Below are 24,565 nucleotides of genomic sequence, written 5' to 3'. Positions count from 1 at the left end.
TGGGTCTTTCAAATGGACAATGACCCCAAGCAAAGTTGTGGCAAAATGGCTTAAGGACAACAAAGTCAAGGTATTGTAGTGGCCATCACAAAGCCCTGACCTCAATCCTATAAAATATTTGTGGGCAGAACTGAAAAGTGTGTGTGAGCAAGGAGGCCTACAAACCTGACTCAAACCTAAAACAAAAATAGAACTGTTTGGCCATAATGACCATAGTTATGTTTGGAGGAAAAGGAAAAAGCTTGCAAGCCGAAGAACACCATCCCAACCGTGAAGCACAGGGGCAGCAGCATGTTGTGGGGGTGCTTAGCTGCAGGAGGGACTGGTGCACTTCACAAAATAGATGGCATCATCAGTAGGAAGATTATGTGGATATATTGAAGCAACATCTCAAGACATCAAGTTAAAGCTTGGTCGCAAATGGCTCTTCCAAAAATGGACAATGACCCCAAGCATACTTCCAGTTTTGGCAAAATGGCAATAAAGTTAAGGTATTGGAGTGGTGCGAGCAAGGAGTCCTACAAACCTGACTCAGTTACACCAGCTCTGTCAGGAGGAATGGGCCAAAATTCACCCAACTTATTGTGGGAAGTTTATGGAAGGCTACCCGAAACGTTTGACCCAAGTTTAAACTGTTTAAGGCAATGCTATCAAATACTAATCGAGTATGTAAACTTCTGACCAACTGGGAATGTGATGAAAGAAATAAAAGCTTAAATAAATCGTTCTCTACTATTATTCTGATATTTCACATTCTTAAAATAAAGTGGTGATCCTAACTGACCTAAGACAGATAATGTTTACTAGGATTAAATGTCAGGAATTGCACAAAACTGAGTTTAAATGTATTTGGCTAAGGTGTATGTAAACTTCCGACTTTAACTGTAGGTATAATTGATCCTAGAGTTAGCCCACTGGCAAATACCAATCAAAAGCATTTCGCTACACTCGCATTAACATCTGCTAACCATGTGTATGTGACAAATAACATTTGATTTGATTTGATTTAATTAAATCAACTACACGTTTCCTGAAATTGTCAATTGATATGCAGCCTATGTATTGTCTATTATAAGGGAGATAGATCTGGCTCACATCCCACTCCATGAGTTTGGAGACTGCCTCATATTTGTCTGATAATAATCTATGGCATGGGGCAGCGGGGACATTCCAGAATTCACATTCAGATCGGTAATAGGTTTTCTAAAGTGATTTGGCATAAAATATTATACTCGATAACAACCACATTTGATTACAATGCGCAAATCATCTACATCGACTCTTTAATTCTTTATAGTTTAAGTTAAATTATTGAAAAAATGCTAACCGCAGGATAGCCACATTATTAGGAAACTGCTGGGTGTGTGCACCCTGTGTAGTTTGCTGTAGAAATCTATAATTTTAAAATTACATATCTAATCAATTGCAGCATCGCACAGCACAAAAAGATCATTGCACAAGTTGTAATCATGAGCACTACGCAAATTTCACCAAGTTGGATAAACAACACAAACAACTTCGGAAGCGCAAAACGTACCTATTGAGTTCAGCAAGTAAACGATTGTTCTTTCACCGGGTTAGCAAACAACCACGAAGCAGGCCAGTCAATGTAGAGAGACAGAATCTGCCTTCGGATCGGTCTGCTCCACGGTATTCAATAATAGGCTACTACAAAGCGCAAGCCCCTCCCTTCAAAACATAATCGCACACATCTCTCATATGTTTACAGCTGAAGAGCCCTGTGCATTGCCCTTAGTCTGGTCCAAGTGCTGCTTAGTTAACCTATGTATTTAAAAAAAAACGATGTCAAAAGTCAAAAACTCAGGCCATCACTTCGTAAAAAAGTGAGGAAATAAATGCCGACATTGAAAGTTCTTACAACCCCAAATAATCTAAGCAGACAAAACTGATTTGCTGAATGCCCTTTCTTTTGTTATCCTTCAAGGGGCCTCTGAAAGAAAAGCCTCTGTCAGGAAAGATCATGTGAAATGTTAATCTTGGCGAAAAAGGGTACTTCTGCTCAAACAAACACTTAGAGACTGGTGTAAAAGCTATTTAGAAAGGACTCAAAATATCCCCAATTTCAGCAGTTTCATAATTACTCGGGATTAACCAAGTAATAAAGTGAGACTTGGTATTGCAGGGCACCTTTAAACGTTATTTAGACAACATTCTTACTTCAATCAGTTATGTAATAGCCTACTTTAAAAAAAATCAATTTGTTTGAGTTTATCATCTCTCTGGTCCATTGTGAACTTTTTTTCCAACAACTTTTAAGCAAAATTAAGTTGAAAAGCGTATTTTCCAGATGTTGACGTCAGGTACATTTTAGGTGCTGAATTAAAGGAGAAAATTAGCATTTTCCGGACTCGAAAATACGTATTTTCCATATGTTGAAATCAGGTGCATTTTAGGTGCTAAATGAAAGGTGAAAATACATATTTTCTGGACATTTCTAAATACTTAATTTACAAATGTTCTCAGGGTAAGCACAATAATACTTGTTCAAGCCTCTTAATATAAGAAAGAGGAGCCAACTGAAGACTGCAATATAATATTCATTATTGTTCCCATCGGTCATGTGTACAGTGCATTCAGAAAGTATTCAGACCACTTGACCTTTTCCACATTTTGTTACATTACAGCAAAAATGTATTAAATTGTCCCCACCCCCTCATCTACACACAATACCCCATAATGACAAAGAAAAAAGTTTTTTATAAATTTATATAAAAAAACAAAAAAAACAGAAATATTACATTTACATAAGTATTCAGACCCTTTACTCAATACTTTGTTGAAGCACCTTTGGCAGTGATTACAGCCTCGAGTCTTCTTGGGTATGACTCTACAAGCTTGGCACACCTGTATTTGGGGAGTTTCTCCCATTCTTCTCTGCATATCCTCTCAAGCTCTGTCAGGTTTGATGGGGAGTGTCGCTGCACAGCTATTTTCAGGTCTCTCCACAGATGTTTGAGCGGGTTCAAGTCCGGGCTCTGGCTGGGCTACTCAAGGACATTCAAAGACTTGTCCTGAAGCCACTCTTGTGTTGTCTTGGCTGTGTGCTTAGGGTTTTTGTTTTGTTGGGAGGGGAACCTTTGCCCCAGTCTAAGGTCCTGAGTACTCTGGAGACAGTTTTCATCAAGGATCTCTCTATACTTTGCTCCATTCATCTTTCCCTGAATCCTGACAAGTCTCCCAGTCCCTCCTGCTTAAAAACATATCCACAGCATTATGCTGCCACCACCATGCTTCACCATAGGGATGGTGCCAGGTTTCCTCCAGACATGATGCTTGGCATTAAAGCCAAAGAGTTCAATCTTGGTTTCATCAGACCAGAGGATCTTGTTTCTCATGGTCTGAGAGTCTTTAGATGCCTTTTGGCAAACTCCAAGCGGGCTGTCATGTGCCTTTTCCTGAGGAGTAGCTTCCATCTGGACACTACCATAAAGGTCTGATTAGTGGAGGCCCTTCTACCCCGATTGCTTAGTTTGGCAGGGCAGCGAGCTCTAGGAAGAATATTGGTGGTTCCAAAATTCTTTCATTTAAGAATGATAAAGGCTCTTGTGTTCTTGGCGACCTTCACTGTGGAGAAAAGTTTTGGTACCCTTCCTCAAATCTGTGCCTCGACACAATCCTGCCTCGGTGCTCTACGGATAATCCTTCAACGTCATGATTCAGTTTTTGCTCTGACGTGAATTGTCAACTGTGGGACCTTATGGTGTGTGCCTTTCCAAATCATGTACAATCAATTGAATTTACCACAGGTGGACTCCAATCAAGTTGTAGAAACAGCTCAAGGATGATCAATAGAATAAGATACAGCTGAGCTGAATTTTGAGTCTCATAGCAAAGGGTCGGAATACTTATGTAAATAAGGTATTTCCGTTGATTGTTTTGAATAAATGTGCAAATGTCTCTAAAATTCTGTTTTTGCTTTGTCATTATGGTACAGTGTGTAAATTGATCAGGATTTTAGAATATGGATGTCACAACAAAATTCTGAAAATGTCCATTATTCTGAATACTTAAACTCACTTTTCAAAAGCATGAACCTATCAATGATGCTATTCACAATAGTATACCTTACTAAATAAATCAACACACCACTTCAATTACAATAACATTGTCAGTAACCGTTACAGAATGTTTATTTTTCTTGCTATGACTGTGATATGCTGTTATTTATCTACCTTAATTGAATGCACTAAGTCGGCCTGGATAAGAGCATCTGCTGACTGACCAAAATGTAAATGTAAAAACAAACCATTTCAAATCATGCTGGGAATTATTCTAATGAGCTCCACCTCCAAACACATACACGTTTGATCTATGCGGACCAGGTCTATGGGATCAATATCATGCCAAATATATTTGCAAATGTAAATCAACGATCCACAAATATAAATCATTTTCCACAAATGTAAATCAACAAGTCACAAATAAAAATGGCTTTCCACTAATGTAATTCGCTATCCACAAACAAACACCTTTTGATTTGTATTTGTAAATCAAGGGCCTTAAGTAAAATGACTGGCATAACGCTTTGAACATAAGAGAGACTTGCACAAACATGACAGAGATGGTTAACCTGCAACTCTGTATTTGGTAGCACTTAGGTCACCTGACTTTTGGCAGGGATTTACGACAAGAAAATGATAAGAAGTTCTCATGCATTGAAAAAAGTTATCATGGTAGAAAACGATTTGTAGTCGTAGAAAAAAAGTTGTCATGTGTATATAAAAAGTTATCATGTGTATAGAAAAAGTTCTCATGAGTATAGAAAAAGTTGTCATGTGTATAGAAAAAGTTCTCATGTGTATAGAAAAAGTTGTCATGTGTATAGAAAAAGTTGTCATGTGTATAGAAAAAGTTATCATGTGTATAGAAAAAGTTCTCATGTGTATAGAAAAAGTTCTCATGTGTATAGAAAAAGTTGTCATGTGTAGAAAACGATTTGTAGTCGTAGAAAAAAAGTTGGCCCCATAAAAGTTTATCCCTGCAGGCGGTTACTGAGTCCGAGGTGCTAAAGGAGGTCCTTAAACTTGACTCCAAAGAAACATCTGGGTCAGTTTGTTTAGACCCTTTCTTCTTTAAGGTTGCTGCCCCTATAATGGCCAAACTTATCTCTGACCTTTTTAACCTGGCTCTCCTCTCTGGGGAGGTTCCCATTGCTTGGAAGGCAGCCACAGTTAGTCCTTTATTTAAAGGGGGAGATCAAGTTGATCCTAACTGTTATAGGCCTATTTCTATTTTGCCCTGTTTATCAAAAGTGTTGGCTTTCTTGACGTCTATAGTATTCTCTCTGGTATGCAATCTGGTTCCCACTCAGGTTATGGATGTGTCACTGCAACCTTAAAGGTCCTCAATGATGTCACCATTGCCCTTGATTCTAAGCGATGTTGTGCTGCTATTTTATTGACCTGGCCAAAGTTTTTGATACGGTAGACCATTCCATTCTTGTGGGCCGGCTAAGGACTATTGGTGTCTTTGAGGGGTCTTTGACCTGGTTATAAAGTTAGAACATTTGCTGTCTCAGCCACTGCCTGTCACCAAGGGTGTACCCCATGGTTCGATCTTAGGTCCCACGCTCTTCTCAATTTACATCAACAACATAGCTCAGGCAGTAGGAAGCTCTCTCATCCATTTATATGCAGATGACACAGTCTTATACTCAACTGGCCCCTCCACAAAATTTGTGTTAAATGCTCTACAACAAAGCGTTCTTAGTGTCCAACAAGCTTTCTCTGCCCTTAAACTTGTTCTGAACACCTCCAAAACAAACATCATGTGGTTTGGTTAGAAGAATACCCCTCTCCCCACAAGTGTGATTACTACCTCTGATGGTTTAGAGCTTGAGGTAGTCACCTCATACTAGTACTTGGGAGTATGCTAGACAGTACACTGTCCTTCTCTCAGCAGATATCAAAGCTGCAGGCTAAAGTTACATCCAGACTTGGTTTCCTCTATCGTAATCACTCCTCTTTCACCACAGCTGCCAAACTAACCCTGATTCATATGACCATCCTACTCACGCTGGATTATGGAGAAGTAATTTATAGATCGGCAGGTACTGGTGCTTGGGGAGCGATGGGCAACGATGCTTCGAGGGTGACTTGTCAATGTGTGCAGAGGGTCCCTGGTTCAAGCCAGGTTTTGGCGAGGAGAGGGACGGAAGCAATACTGTTACAAAAGTCTGATTCCTACACCTCCCCTCTACTTTTCGCATGCCTCTCCTGTGGGAATGGTTAGAGGCCTCAGGAAAACGTATGTCTCCTTAATGCTCATCATCTGTGCAACATGAGACAGCGGATGGATTATAATCATTTACAATGTATGACATATCCTTCACATTTAGTGGTGCTATCACACTGGCCAGCTAATTCAACTATTTGGGTGATGAACAGGTGTACACCGCAATAGTGTTGCAAACATAGAGTAATCTAGGGTTAGGGTTTTGATTATTTACGTTGGACATGTTATGTGTACACATATGGTTAACATGTTATGGTTACCGTACTATAATTTATGCAGCCTTGAAAGGCAGGCATCAGCATGGCCCTCGATTTACAAATACAAATCAAAAGGTGTTTGTTTGTTTATGGTGAATGCATTTGTGAATAGCGATTCACATTTGTGGAAAGTGATTTACATTTGTGGATCGGTGATTTGCATTTGTGGATTGGTGATTTACATTTGTGGATTGGTGATTTACATTTGCGAATAAATTTGGCATGATATTGATCCCATACAGGGCCCTTAGTAATCAAGCATTTCAGAATTACTCCTAGGAATTGAGAATAAAGTATGACAGTGAACTAATTTAACTCACCGCTCAGAGTATGACGTAAAAGGTAAGCGTCTCTCTCCTATTTTCAAGCGTCTTTCTCCTATTTTCAGCTATGAGTAGTAGTTAGTCTTGTGAGTTGATCTCAGTTGTTTGTTTTGTAGGCTATTCAATGTCCTGTTTTTATTGTTATGTTAAAATGTAATCGTCATAAAATATAATTATAATGGTGTCGGACAATTGTGAAATTGGTTATTAGGACTATTTAGGTGAAATAATACTCGCCGGCACACAGGCGCATGAAAGGTTGGCAATGTGGTGAGGCTAATCGAACTCACCAAATTAGTTTGAGAGGATATTATGAACAGCTGTCGCACATGAACCTCTTTACATAGAACTACCAACCCCTTTTCCGTTTCCAGCCTTTTTAAACACAACGTGTCATATTATGCATCATGGAAATAAAAAGAAAACCGACTGGTGGGAGGAAAGTCAATTTGTACTGCAAGTTGAGAAATACAGAAGTATTATCAAGGTTACATTTTGTCATACATTGACCAGCCAGCACAGGAAGGAATCCAAATCAATAAACAGCACATTCCATTTGTTCTGTAAGAACCACTGAAGAATGTGAAAAACGCTGGTACACCATCCGATCAAAATGTAGGTTAGAGATGACCAACTTCTGCAGGGAAACAGGGAAAGAACAGGTAGGCCTGAGTTCAGTTGCCATGTTATGCACACTGTTAAGTCGACTATTTTGTTGTCTAAAGGGTATTCTCTGCATTCAGGAGGTGGCCCTCCACCTAAACCCCTCAGTGCCATAGCTGAATGTGTGTTTAACAATCTGTGTCGCTCAAATGTGACCATCTTGTGCATTGGAGAGGGCCAAGCTGCTGTGCTTTTGAGGGTCAACGAGCAGGACAATAAGTAGGATTTAAGTTTCCTGTTGAATTTCAAACACTTTTGTTCAGATTATATTCTGATTAACATATTTTTTTTAATTGGACATAAGTAAGCTAAACTGAAAACAATAATTATGTTGTTGCAGCTCATCTCTAGCTCCTGCGTCTGGCCCAGCGTCTGAGGGGACCTCCACCTCGCTGTTGCTGCAGGAAATCCATCCACCAGCAGCTCCCTGGAAGGTTTGGTTCCATCAAACTACGAGGAGGACATTGCTCAGCTGTAAAAGAGAAAGTGTTGCGCTTGCAGGAAGAATATTACTCTCTTACAATAAAAAAGCTTAAAAAATAATATGGTGTGTTTATTTGTTCACAGTAATCTAGCCTATACTTAATTGTTAGCCCACTATGGCATGTCTGTATTGTGCTTTCCAACTCCTTAGGTTAAAGTTCATCTGTAGCCAGTGGCGATTTTACCATGTAAATCATGGTGTGGCAAAAAAGTGGGATGCATGCCAGCAAAGCCAAAAATACATCACTAAACAATACATTAATTGCACTATAATGGTGTCAAACGGTGCCCACAAACTGTTAAGGTCTACATAAAGCTGTCCCAACAGCAGAGTTCCAACAGCAGTCCCAAAACCTTACCACTGCTACACCTGGCTTTCAACAGAGCCTTGTCTGGCAGCAAAACAGTTAATTCAGCCTCATTTACTGCCTTTAAAAAAACATAGCTGATATGGCTGACTTGCTTAAACAAATGTGGCTTCTAATGACAATTGAGATGTATAAACTATGGCATAATTTGACGACAAGCTCATAAGAATCAATCCGTAATTTCGATTAAGACATTAATGAGCGAGAGACGATGGACATACTCAATATAACTATTTGTTCAGCACTTTTGAAATGTACAGAATTCAGAACAAGGGCCGTTCTTACAGTATACTACTATCAGTAGCACTGTCAAAGATATACGCACACACTGGCCACAAATGATGTGTTTACAATACCGCGTTGGTGAAAATAGACCAAATTATTAGGGTGAGGCACATGGGCTACTAACAGCTTACTACACAACATACACTTAGCATGACTTTCTTCTCTATAGTACACATATCTCTCTGGCATCCTACATCATTTATGAAGCAGCATAAGACATTGTTGGACTCACGTTGTTGTGATGTGCTTGAACAGGAAAGTGGCGCGGCTTTCCTTTGTGGGCAAATTTTGTCATCAAAGAGAAAGATGACGGATTCACAATTCCAAGTTGAATGACCATTCAAAACGTATTATTCCAGACTTCCCAGTTGCAATGCTTGCAGTTAGCCACTGTCACCGATTCCTCACAAACCACACATTGTTGAAATTGTGATCTCCAAATTATTGTGTAAGTGTAACGGATGTGAAACGGCTAGCTTAGTTAGCGGTGCGCGCTAAATAGCGTTTCAATCGGTTACGTCACTTGCTCTGAGACCTTGAAGTAGTAGTGCCCCTTGCTCGGCAAGGGCCGCGGCTTTTGTGGAGCGATGGGTAACGATGCTTCGAGGGTGACTGTTGTCGATGTGTGCAGAGGGTCTCTGGTTCGTGCCCGGGTATGGGCGAGGGGACGGACGTAAAGTCATTCTGTTACATTGATGCTGTTGACCCGGATTACTGGTTGCTGCGGAAAAAGGAGGAAGGTCAAAAGGGGGGTGAGTGTAACGGATGTGAAATGGCTAGCTTAGTTAGCGGTGTGCGCTAAATAGCGTTTCAATCGGTTACGTCACTTGCTCTGAGACCTTGAAGTAGTAGTTCCCCTTGCTCTGCAAGGGCCGCGGCTTTTGTGGAGCGATGGGTAATGATGCTTCGAGGGTGACTGTTGTCGATGTGTGCAGAGGTTCCCTGGTTCGCGCCCGGGTATGGGCGAGGGGACGGACGTAAAGCCATAAGGCCCTTTTACATCAGCTGATATCTCAAAGTGCTTATACAGAAACCTAGCCTAAAACCCCAAACAGCAAGCAATGCAGATGTAGTTGCACGGTGGCTAGGAAGAACTCCCTAGAAAAGACAGGAACCTTGGAAGAAACCTAGAGAGGAACCAGGCTCTGAGGGGTGGCCAGTTCTCTTCTGGATGTGCTGCTTGGAGATTATAAGAGTACATGGCCATTAAGGCCAGATCGTTCTTCAAGATGTTGAAACATTCATAACTGACCAGCCGGGTCAAATAACAATCACAGTGTTGTAGAGGGTGCAACAGGTCAGCACTTCAGGAGTAAATGTCACTTGGCTTTTCATAGCCGAGCATTCAGAGGTTGAGACAGCAGTTGCAGTAGAGAGGGAGAGAGAGAGAGAGGGAGGGATTGGGTCGAAAACAGCAGGTTCGGGACCAGGTAGCACGTCCGGTGAACAGGTCAGGGTTCCATAGCCGCAGGCAGAACAGCTGAAACTGGATCAGCAGTATGACTAGATGGACTTGGGATGGGGACAGCCAGGAGTCATCAGGCCAGGTAGTTCTGAGGAATGGTCCTAGGCCTCAGGTCCTCCGGGATGGGAGAGAAAAAGAGAGAGATGGGAGAATTAGACGGAGCTGTACTGTGCTGTCCAAACTTGTGAAACATGGATGTCTATGATTGGTTCAGATTTGTTCAGGTTTGGACCAGACCAAATCTGAACCAATTATAGACGTCTTTGTTTGGGTCAAATATACGCCGGTGTAGGACCAAAAAAAGACGTTGCCGTCTGTAAATGCTTAGTGGGTTGGTAAGGAGCCTCCACCCCATAATAAAACAATAGAGCCAGTGTTCTGCAGATGATTATGAGATAGCAGAAGGGCATCTCTGATCTTTTGTTCTCCTCTTAAAACAACGATATTATAGACAAAGGCTGTATTTAGGCAAGTTAGGCCACTGAACCAGAAAAATACAGTACATGCATATTAATTCTCTATTGCACATGTTAAGTCATAATCCATACACTTACGGTATAAGAAATATGTTGTGTGTGTGTGAGTGCCACTTTATGTGTGTGACAAAGTGTTTGTTCGTTAGATTTTGTAATGCTCTGTATGAACGGAATTCAAATCAACCTTGCTCACATCAGACAAATCCAGCAAACACAAAATATGATTGTTTGCTCCCTGCGTAAATCGAGAAAAAGTCCCAGGTGTTTAACCTCAAGGTAGAGAATTCAGACAGGCACATTTCCCCTTCTCCTTTACTCACAAATTCCTAGCCCCACAAATCCCCAAACCTCCACTATTTTCATGCAAAGCCACTCTCATGCATAATTTGATTGCTTAAAATATAATTTAGCCCCAAGCATGTTAATACAGTCGTTGTTTTAATAACATGGAGCTCTGCAGGCTGTTGTTGTTCACGCCATAATTACATTATGATCTCAGGTGCTGGTTTATGCTACATCAAATCAAATGCCATTTTATCGGTCACATGCTTCGTAAAACAACAGGTGTAGACTAAAAGTGAAGTGCCTATACGGGCCATTCCCAACAATGCGGAGAGATCGAAAATGGAGAAATAATAGAAAAGTCAAGCACATCATGATAAAAGTAGAGTAATGAGAGTAATGATAACTTGGCTATTTACAAGGGGTACCAGTACCGAGTCGATGTGCAGGGGTACGAGGTCATTGAGGTAGATATGTACATACTACTAGGAATAAAGTACCAGATAGTCAATAGTAGCAGCAGCGTATGTGATGATTCAAAAAAGTTGGTGCAAAAAGAGTCAATAGTCCGGGTAGCTATTTGGTTAACTTTTGAATCACCTCTACAGGATTGGTGGGACGGTTGAGCGAACGTAGGCTAATGCAAATAGCATGAGGTTAGTAAGTAACAAGAACATTGTGGAAAGGTTGTTACAAAGTTGTAGTGGATTTGGTGTGCTTAGCCTCAGCACAAGCACGGCAAGTGACAGCATAGTAGATGAACAAAAAAGACTCTGTACTTGAAAAATGTGTCACATTGTCATTCATGAATGAACACTGTAATTGAACCAGAAGTTCGAAATGAAACTGAATAAAGCATGAACACAACATCCATCCATGTGCTTAATCTCCCAAATCCCCCACAGCTCTCTTGAAACCCAAGCCCCTTCTGTGGATACTCATTTTTTTTGTTAAGGCTGCATGATGTATTCGTATATGGGACTGAAGATATCCCTGCTTCACCCCCCCCCTATGACCTCCCTCTATGACTAATTTCCACTCTGCATTATATCAAATGATTTATTATGATCAATTACATGTAGCGTGTTACGGGCCCACAGAGAGATTAGAAGGCCTAGCGGTGACCCACCTGGCTCAGGTTCCACCTCTTCTACATGTCAAGGTGCACCAGAACACATCCCTGGGGGACACCTTCATCCCCAGCTATAAGGCTAAAGCACATACAGAGAATCCATCTTACTTACATCTTCAGCTCTATACCTAATGTAAACTTGAGCCTTCATGCCCGAATTGGACAAAATTGTGGCAGAGAATATAAAACGTTGAACATGGAATGTGGTTGAATAATGTTAGTTGTTCCCATATGTTACAGTGGAGTTTAATAATGAATCTGAAAAATGACGCCGCAGTTGTTGACTAATCTGACATAAATTAGGGTGTTTTCACATATAGTCCACTTTAAAAGAACCAATCTCAGTCCCTTTTAAAGTGAACTCTGGGGTAAAGAAAAGCCCTTACCTTTGAATGAGTACTCAACTCTTTTGTCAGTTCACCTCACCTATTGTGTGGGCCGAGTCCTCTTTGCATTCACATTGCTATGTTTAGAAAATAACTAAGATCGTTTTACAACATGCATTCTGGGTTTTTACAAAGTGCAGGACAAGCCATTCAATCAGAATGTGTTATCGGACATCTAGATATACCTACCTACATAATGATTGCAATCAGAAGATACTATTAAAATGTAAATGTGATTGGTAACAGAATAAATAGCAATAGAAGGACTGCAGAATAAATAATACTGTAATTGTACACTCAAGGTGTAAGAGAATAGATTGTGTACCCTACGTTGTGATTAGGCTGTCTTCTCACATTATTCAAACCACACAATCAATAAACAGTTTATGAATCTCTCTTAACCTATAGATCACATATTGCAAACAAATAATCTGAACTAAAAACTCATTTTGGAATATCCGCGCGTCCTTGACAATCGATAAGCAATATCCATAAACAGCACACGTTTTTTCCCCGCGAACCTACAAATCATCATCTTCTCTCTTTAGTGGCACCAATGTGAGGGTTTGTGGCAGGGGAAGCGGTGTTGCAGTAGTCTAGTGTGTGGTGTGGGAATAATGAAAAGCGAAACTTTGGGAGCTCTGTGTTCAGAGCTTGACCTAAATAAGAGAGAACTGGACCGCAGAATTCAAGCGCACCGAATTCAGACCACCTCTCGAGATGGTTTCAAATTCGGTTCGCTTCAGGGCTCTTTTGAGGTGTCGGAGTTCCTTTGAAGTGTTCACACCATTTTTTGGGGGCGAACTGATATCACAAACATTGTCTGAAAGGGGTCAAGTGGGAAAACACCCTTACTTAACTCGTGATGAAACGGGACAATGAGGTTTATATCATTTGAGGTATGAAGCCTACGTGCAGGTGCATCTTAAATCACACGAAGCAGCACAGCCCGTTACAGGTACTGAGCCATCTCCACCCCGAGCAGGTGGGGAGCCATCACCATCACCATGACAAGGAGGAGGCTTCAGAGACGTCTGACGCTGCATTGTTAAATCACATTGCATAAAGATACTGTCAAGTTTATGAAGATACTGTCAAGTGTGATGGGCCCTGGCACGTGCCCAACATAGCCTATCCTCCATAGGAAGCGGCCAATAAAACATCCCACTAACTCAGGAGGATGACCACTCCTCCACACATCTGCTGAGTTTGTTCACTTTCAGCATGTGGCTCAGGTCACTACTTTCATTGGGCCTTAAGGAGCATCTCCCCCATGGCCCTCTGGTGATCGTGCCCTGTCGACTGATGCCCATAAATGGCAGCCTGGGTAGTTAGTTCTGACAGAATGATTTCAACAACCTCCCTAGTGGGTAACCCTTGTTTATTGTCATTTAAGGAAATGTCACTAAGTTGGTATAGAATGCATGCATTTACAGGGCGACTGAAAGGAAATGTTACACTGGCTAGGATTGCCAGACATGGAAGAGAGAGCAACAAACTACTTCTTTTATAGCGAAGTAGATTTCCCACCCTTCAATGTAGCCTAGCCATTTATTGTATCTCACAAGCCTGGCCAAGCTGTCTATTGATGCTGTATGAGCCCATCAAAGCGTTGCAGGCTGCTGCATGTTGGGCAATTCATTTTAATACCAGCCCTTTACACGTACTCAAAGTGGATCTCAAACCTTGTTTCTTGATTTTTTTTTTCAGTCTACAGTGACACACAGTACAGCAACAGACAATACACCTTTTGAAGTCATTCCTGCAGTCCAGTCAGAGCAAGGTCACGTATAACATCGTGTGGGGATGTTTGAAATTACCACAGAGCTCGCATCTGCTTTCATCCAAAACAGGGCCGTCTGCTAATCATAAAACGTAAAGACGACTTTATTAGAGGAGTATCAGCAACCCAAAGAATCACATTGTACAGTAAATAGAAACGAAATGGATAGAGTGTCTCTGTCTCCCACAAAAAAATGGGATACCGCATGTTTATAGTTTTAGAGCCCTTGTCAGACATTGTAAATGTTTACTCTCATCACATTTGCCTCGACCATTTTCCTACCAGCACAAGCAAACGTGTCTCATGCCAAAGAGAGCTGTGGAAAGGGTTAGGGACAGTAGCTGTCCTTTATCACAGAAAAAAAACTGTAACACATCACTGCCCTATAAAAATGAATGCATATTTGCAGACGCGTGCTGCTTGACTTCCCCCACCCTTTGAAGCCCGATGGCAGGTTACTCACCTATGTGTGTCTCTGTACCATCTGTAATGATCTGCAGGGAGGATGCCTTGTTCCATACTGCCTTTCCCTTCCTCTAGCCAGCTTATGTTTATGTCTGCTGAATTCAACCAGTTTCGTTCTCTTTATTGGTATAATTCACCGGAACTACACGACGATTCAAACGTCTCCTTTCTTTGCTAGTAGTCTTTGGGCCAGGGGAGATTTTGATCATCAAGATGATTACTGACTTTGCCATTGATAACCAGAGATCAGTGGTAGTGAATGATACGCCCAGGTGTCATTTGTAAGCACAAACCACCCACAGGTCAACTTTTAAATGAAAGGGTAATGCTATAACACACCCTAGTGGTGATAGGATTGAACTGAAGTGACAGAGGTGAAAATGGCAACCTTGGTTAAATAGTACAATAGCTTGTCTATAGTGGCACCCACAGTCTGAAAGGAGAACTGCTCTTGAAAATCCAACATGACACATTGAGTGGCCTTATCCATGTAATTAACAGCATCTACACTGTATGTGTTTTTAAGATTTTCATATTGCATTATGGCAAAAGTAAACAACATAAAAGAGAACCAACTTCATCATATTTTTTTAAATCATAGCTATTGGCAGATAAACCAAAACAGAATAATTGGTGTTTTAATACACTGGAATTGAATATTTACAAAATGAACTAATATGATGAGTATTATTAGGTTGTTCCACATTTGACTATTTTCTCATGATAGGAATCAAAATCATGTAGCCCACACCAAATAGTTTTTAATAAAAATATTGATTAGTTCTCACAGTCTTTATAGTTCCCTCAGTCTTTAGGTTAAAATACCTCACACTTCATACTTTCCCCCAAAACACAATCTCACTGCAAAAAATATATATTTTCCGGGAAAATTCTAAATAAAAATGAGTAAACAATCAGGCAATGCAGCCGTAGATCTCAACAGAGCCCGTGCATTTGTAACTGTTTTAGCTATTGAAAAGCTTCTTTCTTCCCTCCATTCCAGACATGGACTCCACATTCTTCCGCCAGTCACCTGGGTCCACTTTCTGTGAAGAGAATGGACAGTCCTTCAAATGTAACCAATTAAGAAAAACATCTTATTTACAATGACGGCCTGGTTGCCATGGTCACGTCCAGTATGGATGATCAAACACAACTCAGACACGGCAAACAAGAACACTTGAATCAAACCTTTACCCAAATGTGATGAATTATTTGGACTAAGTACTCATTGGTACCACGTGTTTGTGTACATCGTACAAAGAAAACTCAGTTCCAGCACAAACAGAGCTGTAAAACTATGACATTACCAGAAGCCATTGTATGTTTATTTCTAAACTTCCCAGTCTTACCTCCTCTTCCTTCTTGTCCTTCTTGACTGTCTTCAGGTTGGACTTGAAGTCCGCCTTGGAGCTGAGTTTGGCCTCAGTCAGAGCCCCCAGCATAGCGTCGGCAGACTTCTTGACCTTCTTGAGGTTAGGTCTCTTCCCCCCTTTCAGCTCGTTGATCTTTGCATTCAGGTCCACGAGCTGAGATGTACATACAGCCAAAAGGTTCACTCTCCCGTACCCTTATAAACTAATAAGCATGTTGCCATTTAGGGTCTTGGCATTTCAATGAAAATCTAAATGCTTTTATTTGAAAAAGAAAGCATTTTGTGGCACTTTTGGAACTTGTAGAATATTGAAATCACCAATAGAAGTCAGCATAAAAATGGTTGTCTTCAACGAAATACACTTTGAGGCACTTTCATAGATCTCAGGTAACTTCAGGTAACTGTCCCAAGACTGACAGCGTAAACTCATTTAATTTACATGACAAAAAAAACAAACCTCTTTCTCATTCTTCAGGACTTTTGCTTCGATATCGTATCGTGCCTCATCCACTGTGTCACATTTCCTGTGCAGTTCCTTACAGAGCTCCTGTAAAGAAAAAAGACTCAGTCATCTATAAACCACCAAAGACTGTTGAGAAAGTACTGTGGGAGGATGCATCAAACAAACTACAAAAGCCACTACTTTAAAATTCCACTCACTCATCAATGAGACAGGTAGAAGGGTGCTACAATTTTTATTTTGACACGTTTAAACCAAAATGGAGATGCTGTTCTTTACCAACAGCACACCAGGGAATAAGTCCAGACAATGTAAGCTTGGATGGCTACTATCTGCACACCAAATAGCATCTTATTCCCGACTACTTTTGACCAGAGCCAAAGATGTATAAAGATATATCTTGTTACAATTAAAAAATACTCTAAAGACCAATGTATTAAAATAAAATAGCAAAAACATTTTCAAGGGACATAAAACACAAAACACAGCTAATTTAGGTATTGTCAAAATACATTTGAAACTATACGCCTTCACTCTATCAACATTAGCAGTAATGGTAACATCTTTATTTTATTTGATTTATTTTCTATGATTGTTATATGTGGTTGTTTATCTACCTTAGTTGAATGCACTGACGTTAAATTACTCTGGAGAAGAGTGTCTGCTAAATGAGAAAAATGTCAAAAGAAACAATTGCAAAGCACACTGGGTATTAGTTTTGGCCTTGTTTTGGGGGAGGAGCTCATTACAATAATTCCCTGCATGCTTTGCAAGTGTTACTTTTTGGACATTTACATATGGATCATTTACCAGACACTTTTATCACACCATAGTGCCAACAGACTTCTGATACCAATGCAGGTTGGCCAAAAAATTGCGAACCGCTATAAAAAAACAATATTTTTACCAAAAAAAGTACCAAAAAAAAGCAGGTCGCAAAAGTACTGTATCTTATTACAAAATACATTAGATTGTAGTTCAGGCCAGTGAAATACAAATGACAAATTTAAATACGGCCCATCTCTGACCAGAGCCATATACACTCAATAGAAGTGCAAGATGGCGCCGACAGAGATGGTCGCCTCGCTTCCAGTCCTTAGGAAACACTATATAGGTACTTGAACCTTGGGCCTTAGAGTTATGTTAGTGTACCTGAAGCTCTTGCACAGATAGGCCGGAGAGTTTCAGAGGTGGTACTCTCTCGCTCAAGGTGCTTTCCCTCTCCGTCACCTTGTTGCTTTGCTCCTGGACCAGCAAGACCCCAGCTTTCTTCAGCAGTTTTTGCTATAGGGAAACATGGCTGAACAACTTAATGATAAGACAATACAATTGATAGTTCAACTGATGTGCAAAATGTTGTGTTTTCAAGTGTTTTACCTTTACTTCAGTTTTGGTGAACATGATTTTCAAGGCACTTGTATGTTGTTGGTGTTGGTGTTGTTGTGTGTGTACAGATGTAGGATCTTAATTGGATCATTCTTTGGTGCTGAGAATTTTGTGATTTACATAAATTCACTGAAAACCCACACTAGCACACAGTTATATTAACAATATTGCACTTTTCATCCAGCCTACTTTTGTCAAGGTAATAGCCTAACCACCTATCATGCAACATTATGGACTAAAGCAGGGGTGTCAAACTAATTTTGCCCCCGGGGCCCACATTCGGTCTTCAATGAGGTCCGGAGAGACGCACTGAAAATGTGTTATATTTCCTCACCGTCAAAATGTGAACATTTTGGGCCGGATCCAGATTATTTGCTGTGACAATATGCTGTAGGTCAAATTATGATCCTACATCTGAACATGTGTACGAGTCATATGCAGCCTGCTAAACGTACATGTGCTATCAGTACCGTGAATAAAGTTTCTTTTTCACTTCCATACAGGCCGACCTACCTTCAGCAGTAACCTGCGAGTCGCTGAGTACTTTGTCTTTTTCTGGAAGAGAGAGATGAGACATAACAGGTATATAATAGGCTCATTAAAGTCGCTAATGATGTTAGCACATCTTCATATGTAGGTAGGCTCATTCATTACAGTCACTGATGATGTTAGCCTATAGTCATATGTGGTCTCTATTATAGCGGAGCTACAGAGCAAACAACCGCCTGTCTCTGTTGATTAGGATGAGCTGAGGTTCCTAAGGTAATATAATGTAATGCTCTGCCACCAAATCACCAAGGATTCATTGAAGCACAGTCTTAGAGAGCAAGGGGCTCATTTCTACTGTGTATGTGGCTTGGTATTGATACCAAATGAGTCCTTCTGTGTTGCTTCAGTGGTCTTGGGATCATTTGGATGATTATCAGTTAGCCTGAGACAAATGGCCTCGTGACACGACAATTGCTCAGCAATTGCTGATAGATTATAATGTCTAACTTGTTAAGTCGCACAAGCTGTTACCAAGATGCCAGTGTGGCTATTCATTAGCATGACATGCTAACTGCCTGCATAGCATACAGTTGAAGTCGGAAGTTTACATACACCTTAGCCAAATACATTTAAACTCAGTTTTTCACTATTCCTGACATTTAATTGTAGTAAAAATGCCCTGTCTTAGGTCAGTTAGGATCACCACTTTATTTTAAGAATGTGAATTGTCAGAATAATAGTAGAGAATGATTTATTACATCTTTCTTTTCTTTCATCACATTCCCAGTGTGTCAGAAGTTTACATACACTCAATTAGTATTTGGTAGCATTGCCTTTAAATTGTTTAACTTGGGTCAATTGCTTTTGATTTTCCTGTGATGTCAAGCAAAGAGGCACAGAGTTTGAAGGTAGGCCTTGAAATACACCTCCAATTGACTCAAATGGTGTCAATTAGCCTATCAGAAGCTTCTAAAGCCATGACACCATTTTCTGGAATTTTCCAAGCTGTTTAAAGGCACAGTCAACTTAGTGTATGTAAACTTCTAACCCACTGGAATTGTGATAAACTGTAAACTATTGTTGGAAAAATTACTTGTGTCATGCACAAAGTAGATGTCCTGAAATTTGACTAGTGTTTGAAAAATGAGTTTTAATGACTCCAACCTAAGCGCTTGTAAACTTCCGACTTCAACTGTATGTATACAGTATCAAAAGGACTGTTACAAAGGTTTAACTGTGCACAACAAAGCTAAGTAATGAACGAAAGGGCAATTTTAAGATATTAGGCACAACAAAAGGTATGAGGGGGGAAAATATGTCCAAAACTGACTTACCGGTCTTTTTCAACATATTGCAAATCAAACAAACAAACAAACAAACCGAAAGAAGACGTTATTTTCTGTCCCATATTGACAACATTGCCATAGTTGTGTGATTGATTGAAAGGCACAGAGTGTGACAGTTATCGACTCACCCCTCAGACATGGCTGTTCTGGTTTATGAGTACTGCTGGGGAGCCAACATAGTTGTGTGATTGATTGAAAGGCACAGAGTGTGACAGTTACAGACTCACCCCTCAGACATGGCTGTTCTGAGTACTGCTGGGGAGCCAACATAGCTGTGTTTATTTTCAGAACATTCACATCATATGGAATGTTTCAGAGATGTAAGAGTCAATGATTCATACTAGGAACAATTATCACATATGAAAATAATGTAATAGTTTACCACCACACATGTATTAGACTTGTGATTATTATGAGCTACTGGGTGATAATCAAGTTCCCCCACAAGGTCCTCATGTCCTGACTTGGATAAAAGAGGCTGACCTTGGCTCTCTTATTACCCAGAGAACAGGGGTTCACTGTCAAGGTTAATAGGGTCCTTGGATGGAATTGTCTGATGATGGAGAACGAAGAATGAAGGAGAAAAATGTTTGAATACTCAAGATCCCTTTTTTAATTTCTGCTTACATTTTCTCTGCATTTCCCCTCTCCCCTCAAGTGTCTGGTGCTATACCCTTGAGCCATTATCACCTTTGGTGCTAGCGTGAGCTACTGTGCAAGGTGAGATTTTGACAGACCAAGGGCATTGTTGCAGTATCTGTTGCACCAGGCCACCAAATAGCTGAGGTCCATTGAGTAAAAAGGCTGTCTGCTTTAATGTCACCATTGTGACATTACAAGGAAAGATCAAACTTGTGACCTTTCCGGTGGCATGCTGTTCTACTGGTACAGAAGCCTTATTAGCCCCGCGTGTTAAGACAAACCCTCTGGGCTCCTCACACATCACAATAAAGTAGACACACACACACACACACACACACACACACACACACACACACACACACACACACACACACACACACACACACACACACACACACACACACACACACACACACACACACACACACACACACACACACACACACACACACACACACACACACACACACACACACACACCTCAGGTTGCCCGCTCGCGCCATTGAGTAACGGTGGGAGGGGACTCAAAAGCAATGCCCCAATTTACGACCAAGCAAGTCTTAACACCAATAAAATAAAAATGTATTATGAGAATTCCTTGTTGTAAATATGGGTGAATATATGAGGTGTGACCGCTTAAGCATTAACACACTAACCCCAATGAAGTAAACACAAACTGGACACAACCAACTGCTGGCAACTACTTCATCTATTTTTGTCATTAACTTCTAGGAAATCTTCCCTGAAAAGCGAACACATTTCCCTTTTGAACCATGTCAACCCAAATTATATTTTACATGGCAGATTGTCTAGACAATGGTCTTAACCAAAAATGTTAAAATACTTGAAACATTCAAAAGAACTATCTGCTTTTATTGATCTCACATATTTCTCAGAATATTCTTTGTTGTCATAGACTATAACTTACCTTTAAAAAGAGAAGCCAATCAGAGAGTGTGAAAGTGTAGCAGTGATGTCGTGCAGGAAAAATCGGTTTATGATTTTGAATGATTGATTTATGGTTTCTGCTGCCTCATGTGAATGGCTCTCTAAAATAGGCCCCTCTGTTACGCCTCCCTAACACACATTGGCCACATTTTGATCATCATGTGTTTGTGTGTGTGTGTGGACCCTGCCCTACCCTGTCCTGTCCTCAACCCTTGACTCACTGCGCTGATATAGACATAAAGGGGAAGAATGGCACTTTACTTTTACATGTACTGTAGAAAAGTTATATGAGGGCGGCTCATAGTAATGTATAATGGGTGGCAGGTATCCTAGTGGTTAGAGCGTTGGGCCAGTAACCAAAAGGTTGCTGGATAGAAACCACAAACTGACAAGGTAAAAATCTGTCATTCTGAACAAGGCAGTTAGCCCACTGTTCCTGGGATGTCATTGTAAATAAGAATTTGTTCTTAACTGACTTGCCTAGTTAAATTTAAATAAAAAAACATTTCTGGAACAAAGTTTTAATACGGATTGCACTATACTGTAGTATTTACTGTAGTGTTTTTGCAGACATTACTGTAGCATTTACTATAGCATTTTCATTGTATTATATACTGGAGAAATACAACAAAATGTAATGAAAGCTTTTAAATATTGTTCACATTCATATTGCATAGTGGTGGGTGGAATGTGGTGGCAGAAGCCTTTCAGAACAGATGGAGGCGTGGCCTGTTTTAGGGTGTGGCTTTCAGTTTGTTCTTTTTGGACACCCGTGAGAGTTAATGTCATTCCAGGTAATTTGGTCTGTTTTTTCATTTTCTTGTTTCTTCTACCAATGATCATATGTTCATTGCTAACATTGAGTTTTTAAAAGTGCTTTGTGTCTAATAGATCTCATTACTGTGATACTGAAGCTCTTCATTTATGAGATGGACTGTATTGTAACCAGTTAATGTGAAAGTCTCATGTGAAGAAATAATTTTGAATTCATTATTTTGTTACAGAACCAACTGAATATTTTGATTAACAGGACATTGATTGCATTGCCTTGTAACGCAATTGAAGAAATAAGTCATTCCAAAGACAACAAAAAAAAGACATGGAAAAAAACGTGTTGTATATACCGTATATATTAGTCTGTATTTATGTTATTTATTAGGTTTAACCAAAGCGGAAAGAACATGTCATTTTTGTCAATTGGTAAAATATATATATATATTTTTACAGTGTGTTTAATATTCCCAAGACCAGTTCCAAATACAACACAGTCTTATGATGTTCTCACGGTCAGGTGCGACAGCTATAAAAGCACATAATTGTTTAACTGAGCATTTTATGGGGCTGTCTGACACTATGATTCAGTGGAGCCGTGCAGCCAGAGGCTCTGGTTTTTACATGAGAACACATTGAGCTCAGTAGCGCAGGCCTAATTACAGGTGGATATTACTCTGGGTAATGTAATGGCCAACTGAGCCACTTACTTTAGTGTAGTGTAGTCTTGGGCCTGGTGGTAGGAAGGATGGCACCCTATAGGTAACTACTGTATCTCTCTGTTTAGAGACCTGAGTCAAGTTGGCGGCATCCGGCGCACGTGAGGAAATCAGAGGGCGCGTGGACAGGTCATTTCTTGGCATATGACACAGACACGTGTGGTGTGATTATACAACAACACACGCACACAGGTATGCAGACATGCGCATAAATAAGCACTCACAAAACCCACACACACATTGAGCATTGCGCAGGTAGGAATCCACACACACAATGCCCACTGTTCCATGCTCTAAAATAGCAGGCGTTGATGTCACTGCGGTGCAGTGATGCACAGAAACTCGATATGTCTCATGGTGCTGTTTTCCATGAGACTGAGTCAGCGTTCCAAATATCACCCGATTCCCTAATTGGTACACTACTATTGAACAGGGCCTAAATGCCTAAATGTGCTCAAGTATTAGTATTCTATGGTCTGCCACATGCCCTTTGTCACACATCTAATTTTAGAGGTTAATCCACCATAAACAGATAGCAAACACTTGGGTCTTACGGCCTTAAACTTGAAGCAGGCAGGAAAGCAGGCAGGCATATTTGACTTTTAATGATTCATTAATTGTCGATACCCGTCAGGTGTATTAGGTGACACAGTGGAGGCCTTAACACTACAGATTGGAATGATTTCATGCTCTGTATGTTGTGTTACCATCACAATGATCTCCCTGCTGCTTTTGTCGATTGAGAGAATGCCTGTCATTATGACGGGATAGCTCGCTACTTAGGAATGGGAATGGCTGATGAATTAGGGCCCATTTTCAAGTTTTCATAACAATCGGATTGTTAAATATTTTTTACACCTTTATTTAATCTTTATTTAACTAGGCAAGTCAGTTAAGAACCCATTCTTATATACAATGACGGCCTAGGAACGAGGCAGAACGACAGATTTTGACCTTGTCAGCTCAGGGATCCAATCTTGCAACCTTACAGTTGACTAGTCCAATGCTCTAACCACCTGCCTCACGAGGAGCCTGCCTGTTACACGAATGCAGTAAGCCAAGGTAAGTTGCTAGCTAGCATTAAACTTATCTTATAAAAAACAATCAATCAATGACTGTCGTTGCTCCAATGTGTACTTAACCATAAACATCCATGCCTTTCTTAAAATCAATACACAAGTATATATTTTTTAAACCTGCATATTTAGCTAAAAGAAATCCAGGTTAGCAGGCAATAATAACCAGGTGAAATTGTGTCACTTCTCTTGCGTTCATTGCACGCAGAGTCAGGGTATATGCAACTGTTTAGGCCGCCTGGCTCTTTGCGAACTAATTTGCCAGAATTTTACGTAATTATGACATAACATTAAAGGTTGTGCAATGTAACAAGAATATTTCATCATTTTACCGTTCATGTCTTCCATAGAGAATGTCTTTATCTACTTCAAATAAGGTCTGTGTTTCGTGCAGGCTTAAACCGCCTCTGCGTTTTGATACCAGTGTAAATCTCACTAGGATAAGGTAACGTTTGCCAAAATATTTTCATATTTTAATGTGGGACAATTACATGGAATTGGCACCAGGGAAAGCAAGGTGTCTTATTTGTGATAAGGATGTAAGCATGGGGTCAGCAACGGCTAAATCAAGACATACCACCAACCTGTGGAATCACCTTAAGAACCCCCATCCAAAAGCCCAAATGTATTATATTAAGTTAAAATAAAAGTGCTCATTGTTCATTCAGTATTGGTGCAATTGTCATTATTACAAAAATGTGTATATACACAATTATTTTTTTTGTGTTTA

General features: G+C 40.3%; 2 protein-coding genes across 9 annotated transcripts in view; both read right to left on the bottom strand.

Moving 5' to 3' along the window:
- Nucleotides 1–1,878, bottom strand: part of LOC123994656 (caldesmon, smooth muscle-like) — a 53,440-nt gene extending 51,562 nt beyond the window's left edge. The window contains exon 1 of one of the 4 annotated variants that reach the window (XM_046297524.1): nt 1,538–1,878. The gene's annotated coding sequence lies outside the window, so the exon portion shown is untranslated. The remainder of the gene's footprint in view (nt 1–1,537) is intronic. The other 3 variants (XM_046297522.1, XM_046297519.1, XM_046297518.1) reach the window with 3 other exon arrangements.
- Nucleotides 1,879–14,238: 12,360 nt separating this feature from the next.
- LOC123994655 (troponin I, slow skeletal muscle-like) lies at nt 14,239–21,383 on the bottom strand. 5 transcript variants are annotated; one of them, XM_046297512.1, is made up of 8 exons: nt 21,250–21,383; nt 19,808–19,934; nt 19,668–19,671; nt 18,358–18,399; nt 17,611–17,742; nt 16,456–16,545; nt 15,976–16,152; nt 14,239–15,669 (listed from the first exon to the last, which is right to left on the bottom strand). In XM_046297512.1, the coding sequence occupies exons 2-8, from the start codon at nt 19,816–19,818 to the stop codon at nt 15,589–15,591; spliced, it is 537 nt and encodes a 178-aa protein (XP_046153468.1). In that variant the 5' UTR covers nt 19,819–19,934; nt 21,250–21,383; the 3' UTR covers nt 14,239–15,588. The 5 variants fall into 5 exon arrangements, with proteins under 5 accessions (XP_046153468.1, XP_046153470.1, XP_046153467.1 ...); XM_046297514.1 differs by having other exon boundaries at nt 19,808–19,931; nt 21,250–21,373; XM_046297511.1 differs by having other exon boundaries at nt 19,808–19,842; nt 21,250–21,361.
- Nucleotides 21,384–24,565: the final 3,182 nt, after the last annotated feature.

The sequence above is a fragment of the Oncorhynchus gorbuscha genome, linkage group LG14 (assembly GCF_021184085.1).
Source record: "Oncorhynchus gorbuscha isolate QuinsamMale2020 ecotype Even-year linkage group LG14, OgorEven_v1.0, whole genome shotgun sequence".
Taxonomy (NCBI): Eukaryota; Metazoa; Chordata; class Actinopteri; order Salmoniformes; family Salmonidae; genus Oncorhynchus; species Oncorhynchus gorbuscha.
The sequence above is the reverse complement of the archived record's forward strand: the minus strand, read 5'-3'. Positions and strand labels throughout refer to the sequence as shown.